At 34.5% G+C, this 10,119-nt stretch overlaps 1 protein-coding gene across 1 annotated transcript; it reads left to right on the top strand.

The window, feature by feature from the left end:
* Positions 1-2,924: 2,924 nt before the first annotated feature.
* Positions 2,925-4,510, top strand: LOC120217627 (CBL-interacting serine/threonine-protein kinase 12-like). The gene has a single exon (XM_039214707.1). The coding sequence runs from the start codon at positions 3,011-3,013 to the stop codon at positions 4,433-4,435; it is 1,425 nt and encodes a 474-aa protein (XP_039070638.1). The 5' UTR covers positions 2,925-3,010; the 3' UTR covers positions 4,436-4,510.
* The last annotated feature ends 5,609 nt before the right edge of the window (positions 4,511-10,119 follow it).

The raw sequence follows: 10,119 nt of genomic DNA, 5'->3' as shown, positions 1-10,119 counted from the left end.
CATAAATAGTAGCAATGATAAATATAGAGAGGTTGCGAGGATGAACCCATACGTTGGATTGCATATTTGGTCCATGTGTCTCTGTAGGAAATAAGACATATCTCATCATTTTTATCATGCAAAACATATGATAGAACATGTCTTTTTAAGTTCTTAAAGAAGAATTCCAAAGAGCCTATATTTATTTTCAACTATTAAGAATGCAATGGGAATAGTTTTCCTATTGCCATCTTGTGCAACTGGCAACAACAATATTTGTATATATCTGTCATACAACCAAGTACTATCAATCTGAACCATCAACTTGTAGTGACGATTGCATTAACGCACTACAGAAATGTCCAAAATAATCGGTAGAATTAGCATATACCTTGTACGAAATGATCAATTTTGTATGTTGGTATAGTTTCCAGTTTCACAACTGTTCCCCGTATGTGTTTCTACATCAATTTTAGTCGGGCCGCAACTCTTTGTACAATTCCTCCCATTGGCCATAAAAGAATTAGGTTTTCTTCTAAAAACATTTATTTCATTGTTTGTGAGGGTTCATTGTTCCACCTAAATTAAAATCCATTCTTAACGAACTTATCATGGTTACTTTCGTCTATTAGAAATATTTCAATTCACCATATTATTCTCATATCAGAGCTGTGTGCACAATGTGAGAATGATAAAGATGTGCATAGGATTGAGTGATAGATCGAGTCAAATCGAGTTGAGTAAAAATTTTATGTTATTCAAGTTGATTAACCATATTTTATAACTCAAATATGATTTGATTTTTTTTTTCAAGTCGAGTCAAGTTTATAAAATTTGAGTTTAGTTTTTGAGTGTCTGTTTAAATTTAATTATAAATATCTATAATATTATTATACTATTTGATTCTAATTCAAATGATTTTTTGTGTTGTTCAAATGTATTTATATAATATTTATATCATCCATAATTACTGGATGAGGCAACTTTGTTTGTTGAGGGCTGTCATCAAGCAAATAAATCAAATGTGCACCCGTTCTTATGGAAAAGTGAGGACAAGCCTACTAAGGGTGCTCGGGTCAGCTGGTCTGTCATATGTCGCCCGAAATCGAAAGGGGTTTTAGGCTCAAGAACCCTCTTTGTTGGAGCCAAGCTTGTTTCCTCATTTGATTAGGAAGATCCTTCTGAATGGGGGCTCAATATGGATTGCAAGGATCCATTCTTGTGTTCTTAATAGGGACTCCTAGTAGATTGAAGGACCCCAAGATTGTAGTTGGACATAGAAGTGTTTACTGCACCTTCGAAGTAAAACTGCTGGCATCCAAGGGTTCATTGGACCCTCTTTCACATCGATTGGCCATATTTAGGGTAAGATTCATTCGGCTTAGGAGTGAGAAGGTCATTTGAGAGCGTTTGGTTTGGCATTCAGCTTACATTCCTAAACATTCGACCATAACTGGGATGACAGTCCTGGATCGGTTTCCTACAAAAGAATTAGGCTTATTGCGTTTGGGTTGCATGTTGATGGTTTATCTGTACTTTGTCGACGCGATAAGGAGTCTCGTGATCACTTATTTTTTTCAATGTCATTTCTCTAGGAAGGTTCGAGAGGAGATTTTGCTTTTGTGTTGTTTGTATAGAAATGTCATGAGCTGGGATCGGGAGCTTGCGTGGGACTACAGGTTGCGGGTAAGTCCTTACTGTCTTTAGGGTTGAAATTGGCTTGGAACGATGCTATTCCATTGATATGGAGAAAGCGTAACTGTAGGATTTTTCAAAATATTGATCTTTTAGCTTTGAGTATTGTTGCTAGAATTAAAGAGATTGGTAGGCTAAGGCTAGCATGTAGAAAGGTAAACAAATCTAGCTGGAACCTTGAGAATTAGTTGTGTTTCTTGAGGCTCTTATTGTTTTTGTGTTGCTGGTTTCTTGAGTTCTAATGTTATACAAGTCTATACATCGTAAAAAAATGTATTTCTTCGTATTGTTTCATATGTAATATACATTTATTATATAAATTCGAGAGATTCGACACAAATATGAAAATCAATCTACTAGTTATTAAAATTTCAAGTTATTTGAGTTACTATTTGAGTTATATTTTATAACTCGATTTAAACTAAAAAAAATTTCGAAACGAGTCGAGTTTATGAAATTACAACTCGAAGTCAATTCGAGTAAAAATTTTTCAAGTTGAGTCAAGGAAAAAAATTGTTTTTACGAATCGAGTCTAGTTTTGCTCGCTCCTAGATATGTGATATGTATTGTTTGCATGTCCTCATGTGAATGGCATCGGGTAATAATTGATGCTTATGTAGAGATGAATGTAGAATTTTATATTAATAAAAATTTATAAAATTTTGAAAATATAAAATAAAATAATATAAAAGTATTTAAATTATATGAAAATATAATTTTTTTTAAATAGTGATGGCAATGTAATCTGCTGTGAATTGTGAAGCATTATATTGCCTTGTGGGTCTTAAAACAGCTCTTGCTTAGGTTTGCAGCATATTGGTGAATGGAATCATTTTCTTTTCTATTCTTTTTTTCCTTTTTAAAAATGATTTGCTTTGAAATTACATGCAAAGTTTCCTTCCTCAGCTTATTTTTCCTTAATTTATAAAATCATGATTAGGAATTTTTAATGAACCGAATTATGCTTTAAACAACAAAAAGTATGTTTTAAATGTTATAATAATATTCTTATATGAAACATTTACAGTTGGGAAATATTATTTACTTTTTAAGAAAAAGTTTTTTAAAATTTTCTTTTATTTTAAAATAATGAAATTTAGGGTATCGAGAAAATTCTTGAGAACAGTCTATTAATATTAGAATAAAAAGTAGCCCATAAAATAATTAAAACAAGAAGAAAGAGAAAGAGAGTTGCATTTCCTATTTAGAGGACTCTCCTTTCTTCAACCTTCAAATTTGGTCTCAAACGAAGGAAAAACGCATCAATTCTCCTCCTTCAAATGGCCAATCATTAACCATTCAATTTTCTCAGATACCCAAACTTTTAACCACCGCAATGGCCACCTCCGTCGGTGTCTCCAGCAAGAAAGACTCCAACGGCGGTCAAGGTCTTATCTTAGGACGCTATGAACTCGGAAAACTCCTCGGCCAAGGCGCTTTTGCTAAAGTTTACCAAGCCTGCAACGTTAAATCCGGTGAAAGCGTTGCCATCAAAGTACTCGACAAGGAGAAAATCCTCAAGGGTGGCATGATCGCTCACATCAAGCGCGAAATCGCCATTCTCCGACGTGTCCGCCACCCCAACATCGTGCAACTCTTCGAAGTCATGGCCACCAAATCCAAGATTTACTTCGTTATGGAATACGTGCGTGGCGGTGAACTCTTCAACAAAGTTTCCAAAGGCCGGTTAAAAGAATCCGTCGCCAGAAAATACTTCCAGCAACTAGTCTCCGCCGTCAATTTCTGTCACGCACGCGGCGTTTACCACCGCGACTTGAAGCCCGAGAATCTCCTCCTCGACGATAACGGCGACTTGAAAGTCTCCGATTTCGGGTTGAGCGCCGTTTCGGATCAGATGCGACAAGACGGTTTGTTCCACACGTTTTGCGGGACCCCTGCTTACGTGGCGCCGGAAGTTCTCGGCCGGAAAGGATACGATGCTGCCAAAGTCGATATCTGGTCTTGCGGGGTAATCTTATTTGTATTAATGGCGGGTTATTTACCATTCAACGATCAAAACGTAATGGCTATGTATAAGAAAATTTACAGAGGTGAGTTCAGGTGTCCGAGATGGTTTTCATCCGAGTTAGTTCGGTTATTCACGAAGCTTCTCGATACCAACCCGGAAACCCGAATAACAATCCCAGAAATCATGGAGAACCGTTGGTTTAAAAAGGGATTTAAACACATTAAATTCTACATTGAAGACGATAAAGTTTGCAATGTTGAAGAGGTGGATGATGATGTGGGATCATATTCAACGGATCATTCATCAATGTCCGAGTCAGAAACCGAGATGGAAACTCGGATGAGAGTCGGTCCATTGCCGAGGCCTGCGAGTTTGAATGCATTCGATCTCATTTCATTTTCCCCTGGTTTCAATTTATCTGGGTTGTTCGAGGATGGAGGTGACGGTTCAAGGGTCGTGTCCGGTGCACCGGTTTCCAAGATTATATCCAAATTGGAAGAGATAGCGAAGGTGGTTTGTTTTACGGTAAGAAAAAAGGATTGTAGATTGAGCTTAGCTGGTTCTCGAGAAAGTGTTAAAGGGCCGTTGACGATTGCAGCTGAGATATTCGAGCTAACGCCGTCGTTGGTCGTCGTCGAAATAAAGAAGGAAGGTGGTGACCAATGCGAGTTCGAGGAGTTTTACAACAGGGAACTAAAACCCGGGTTAGAGAATTTGATGGCGGAGGACTCAGTATCAGCTTCCACCGCCGCCGCTAGAGATGATTCATGTTTACCTCCAGATTCGCAATAGAGAGGAGGGTAAGCTTTTTCTCCTTGTTTATATCATAAAGAAGAAAAAAATATCAAATATTCCTTTTGTTTTATTTAGGTGACTCAATATATGTGTATGATCTTTCTTTGCATGGAGAAGGATAGATTTTATTACAAATTTCTGTTGATCAATGAATTGATTTATTTATAAACTTGATTAAGGGTACATGAAGGTATTGTAATTTAAAAAAAATCCAATCTTTATCTTTTATACTTATATTAATTAAGTTATTTGTTTAATGAAAATGATCTACAATCGTTGTGTTGATTTGGTAGAGAAATTTAATTCATTTATAATCTTTTAAGGTTTATAGGGTATAAATGTGTTCAAGAAAAAAATGGTTGTCCCTTTTTCCTATATATATGGGGTAAGGGGAGGTAAGATAGTAGGCTACCCCCAACATCAGGTTGAGAGCAGCTTCTGTAAGAGACCTCCGAATTATGAAATGACCATCCAGCTTAGTTGGTAGAGCACAAGGTTTTATGTTCAAGAAACAACTATCCAAAAGAGATAAAAGGTTTAAAGATCTTTCCAACTGCTTCAAAAAAGAAAAAGAGCAATTAAGCCTTTAAAAGAGGGAGGTTCTGTTGTGAGGCGGTTAAAATACGGCTAAAAATGGTGTGACTGGTTAAATAAACGACCGGTTAAAAGCACTACCGTAAATGTTATATGTTTTCACCGGAAATATTATTTGTGTTGGTAATAATAATGATAATAATCAACAATATCATTGTTGTATGTAAAATACGCCAAATTTTTTTTGACTTTAACATAACCGGTTAATTACTGGAAACATTATCGACCATAATAACCTAATAGGTAGCACTAATTTAACGTAATAGGTAGTGCCTTTTTAAAGCTGATGGGGCCTTATAAATCAAACGATAACAAAATAGGTTAATTACTTAATTTAATATCAATATTATCAACATATTAGGTAGCGCCTAAAGTGTTACCAAAGTTTAAGCTAATGGAGCCTTAGAAATCCAACGATAACAAAATAGGTCAATTACTAGAAATATTATCAACCATAATAACATAACAAGTAGCACTTATTTAATGTAATAGGTAACGCATGTTTAAAGCTGACGGGGTCTTAGAAATCTAACGATAACAAAATAGGTTAATTACTTAATTTATTTTCAATATTATCTATAAATTACCGTGCACATTGTTAATTTATCTATTACTTTAAAGTAATAGGTTTCGAAATTATAAGTATCGATACTTATATGACAGTATCGATACTTGTACATTTATGCATATTTTCATTATACTGATAGAAACGTTTACTGTGTACATATTAATTTACCTATTACTTTAAAGTAATAGGTTTTGAAATTATGAGTATCAATACTTTATATATGAGTGTCGATACTTGGACATTTACGCCTGTTTTCATTATACTAGTAGAAACGTTTACCGTGTACATTGTTAATTTACCTATTACTTTAAAGTAATAGGTTTCGGAATTATAAGTATCAATACTTTGTATATGAGTATCGATATTTGGACATTTACGCCTATTTTCATTATACTGGTAGAAACGTTTACCGTGTACATTGTTAATTTACCTATTACTTTAAAGTAATAGGTTCCGAAATTATAAGTTTCAGTACTTTATATGTGTATCGATACATTTTGCGCGCAAATTGTTTGAGAAGCATACCGGAATAAAAGTATTCATACCTATATAAAAATATGGTACTTGGTATTTACGCCTATTAGCATTATACCGATAGAGTTTTACCGTTTACATTGTTAATTTACATATTACTTTAAAATAATAGGTTTTGAAATTTCAAGTATCGATACTTTATATATGTGTATCGATACATTTTGCGTGCAAAATGTTTGAGAAGCATACTAGAATAAAAGTATCGATACATATATAAAAGTATCGATACTTGTTATTTACGTCTATTATCATTATATCACTAGACCTTTACCGTTTACATTGTTAATTTACCTATTACTTTAAAGTAATAGGTTTCGAAATTCCAAGTATCGATACTTTATACATGTATCGATATATTTTGCGTGCAAATTATTTGAGAAGCATACTGGAATAAAAGTATACATACCTATATAAAGAGTATCAATACTTGGTATTTGTGCTTATTATCATTATATTGATAGACTTTTATTGTTTACATTGTTAATTTACCTATTACTTTAAAGTAATAGGTTTCGAAATTCCAAGTATCGATACTTTATATATGTGTATCGATACATTTTACTTGCAAACTATTTGAGAATCATACTGGAATAAAAGTATCCATACCGGCATAAGAAGTATCGATACTTGGACATTTTCATACTTTGCATATATTGTTTTGAAATTAAAAATATTGATACTTTAATAATGTGTATCGGTACATTTGGCATACAAATTGTTTGACAAGCATACTGGAATAAAAGTATCCATACCGACATAAAAAGTATCGATACTTGGACATTTTCATACTTTGCATACATTTTTTCGAAATTATAAATATCAATACATTAATAATATGTATCGATACATTTGGCGTGCAAATTGTTTGACAAGCATACTGGAATAAAAGTATCGATATTGGCACAACAAGTATCCATACTTACAGAAAACGTGTATAAACTTATATTCAAAGTATCAATATTTACATTAGTGGTATCGATATTTCCAGTTAAATTTATTTCATTTGGTACTTATTAATTGTACAGACTTAAATATGTCCTAACAAATAAATGTTGTACTAACCCTTCAACTACCACCACCTAATATAATTGAAAGCGCCATTGAAGCATGTTTTTTATGAACCTCAACTTCAGCTTCTAACATCAAAATTCAACTTCTAACATCAAAATTCAACATCAACTCTTGTTAGGACTATTGAACTTTCCTATAAAAAAATTTTAGGGACCAGTGAAGCATTTTTCTGGACCATACTGCATCAGATGATGTTCAACCGAGCGGGAACGTCATAAAGTACTTATTGTTGATGAATCTGAAAGATTGGTTGGTCAGCTCTTTTATTCACATGAGGAAGCTTGGGATTTTTACAAGGAATACGAACGAAAACATGGTTTTAGTGCACGTCGGAGAATAACACGTCTGGATAGGGAAGGGAATGTGAAGACACAAGAATTTTGTTGTTCAAAATAAGGGTTTTGGTAATCCAAAGTCAATATTGTTGATCGTCAACGTGCTCATAGGCCAGTCACAAGAACCAGATGCAAGGCAAAAATCTTGGTGACAACAACAAATACATACGATCAATAAGTTCTAAGTAAGTCTTTTCAGGAACATAATCATACATTGTGCACAACTATTATGACACCATTTATGCGTTCAAATAGAGCTGTGAGTGAGGTCGATGTGGATGAAGCAACAACATTGAAAGATGTTGGTGTTGGGACATCACAAGTAATGAATTATTTCACACATTAGGCATGGGATTATCAGAATGTTGGATTTACACATAAAGACCTCTATAATGCACTTCAAAGAGGTAAAGCAAAGGAAATATTCAATGGGGATGACAATGCACTAATTGTTTACTTTGATTATAAGAAACAAGATGATCTCGGGTTTTTTAAGACATACTCAGTAGATGAATCAGGGGTATTGCATAATCTTATTTGGGCTGATTCAACATCGAGATCAGTTTACACAGGCTTCGATGATGTAATTGTGTTTGACACAACGTACAAAGATAATTTGCATGGTTGACAAATTATGCCTATTGTTGGTGTCAATCATCACCATATCAAAATAGTATTTGTTACTGTGATCATCGCTGACGAAACAACTCAATCTTTCGAGTGGGTGCTGAAATTTTTTTACAAGCCATGATGAATAAATCACCTCTTTTAGTTGTCACCGATGGGGATAGGGAAATGCAGAGGACTATCATATCTATTATCCATTATGCTAAGCACATATTATGTTCTTGGCATCTTTCTCACAATGCACAAGCTAACATTGGTGATCGCAAATTTACAACAACATTTTCGACATGTATGGCTTTCTGGTGGACAATAGAAGAATTTAATATTCAATGGCATTCAATTGTTTAAGAATTCAATGTCGAAAAGCATCCATGGGTGATTGAGAAGGGAAATACTCGACACTTATGGGAACAAGCATATCTAACCAGTCATTTATTTGCCAATATTCGCTTTACGCAAAGGTGTGAGTCTATGAATGATTCACTCACGATTGCACTGAAAAACACGAAGACATTGTTTGTGCAATTGAAGAATGTATTAGTAAAATGCGTATCAACGATTTGAAAGCAGATTACTTAAGTTCCCAGACAAAGCCCTTCTAGATCACAAAACTGATTGACCTAGAAAGCCATGCCGCTGAAATTTATACACGCGAATCAATTCGAATCTTCCAAGAAGAACTTTAACGGAAGACCTTGTACTTGCTTGAGGAACATAATCAGTCCTTAACAAAGAAAAGAACAAGAGATTTTAAATTTGTTTTGATGTCGTTACGAAAACCCTAACATGCTCGTGTAAAAAATTCGAGATCGTAGGAATTCCATGTCTCCATCAACTTCACGTTTTGAAGCACATGGATTACACATCCTTTCCTAAGTCTCTGATTCTAAGTAGGTGGACTAAGGATGTGAAGGCTTCTGCACCAATTTTTTTGACTTCAATGTACCTTTAAAAGGTATGAAAATGGCACGGTTCGCTTCTCTATGTGCAAAGTCAAATCGTTTATGCTACATTGCATCAAAGACAAATGCATCTTTCATAACCGCAAGAGATGAGATGAAAAGACTAGCGGTCGAATATGAACACTCGTTTAGTTTGAAAGATTCAGTCCACCGAAGTAATGTTGTAAACAACGTTCGTGACCCTAAACGAAAACAAAGAAATCAAAAAAGAAGTACAAAAGAACAAGGCCGACAAGAAAATTAGGCGATGTGAGTTCTGCAACGGTCAGGGACATAACAAAGTAATATATCCTCAAGTAAAACTCAGTTTGGAAACAAACACACAACCTACATCAACATATTTTTTAAGACGAAATGAAATGGTCGTATAGTCCCGCAAATGATGACAATGATGTGAGTTACTATGTCTATTTTACTATGATGTCTTAAATTTTTAATGCTTATTTATAATTTCAATCTCTCTACTACGTCTCATGACAACGACGACCTTTTGAATACTACAAGTACCGATATACCTTCTCTTCTTCCTTCTCTTCTTCCTCATCTTCCTTCTCTTCATCCTTACCAATAACCTTCAAAAGTTAGATCGGATAGAGGAGGCGAATATACATCAAATTTATTTGAAGACTTCTGTAAAGAGCAAGGCATCATCCATCAGTTGACAGTTAGATACACGCCACAACAAAATGGAGTAGCAGAAAGAAAGAACAACACAATCATGGACATAGCAAGAAGCATGATAAAAGGTAAACATGTACCGAGAAATTTCTGGGAAGAAGCAGTTCAATGTGCAGTTTACCTATTGAACCGATGTTCAACAAAAAGTGTGAAGTATATGACACCAAACAAAGCATGGAATTGTCAGAAACAAGAAGTTGGACACCTCAAGATTTTTTGGTACATCGCATATGCCCACGTTCCTGAATAGATTAGAAAGAAGTTTGATGACAAAGGGAAAAAATTTATTTTCATTGGCTATGATGAAAGAAG

This window comes from Hibiscus syriacus, unplaced genomic scaffold, assembly GCF_006381635.1.
Source record: "Hibiscus syriacus cultivar Baekdansim isolate YM2019G1 unplaced genomic scaffold, ASM638163v2 tig00000773_pilon, whole genome shotgun sequence".
NCBI classification, from domain to species: Eukaryota; Viridiplantae; Streptophyta; class Magnoliopsida; order Malvales; family Malvaceae; genus Hibiscus; species Hibiscus syriacus.
This window is presented reverse-complemented; position numbering and strand designations above follow the sequence as displayed.

What these genes read in the sequence shown, in the direction of transcription:
- LOC120217627 (XM_039214707.1), top strand. Translation starts at nt 3,011, where the DNA reads ATGGCCACCTCCGTCGGTGTCTCCAGCAAGAAAGACTCCAACGGCGGT.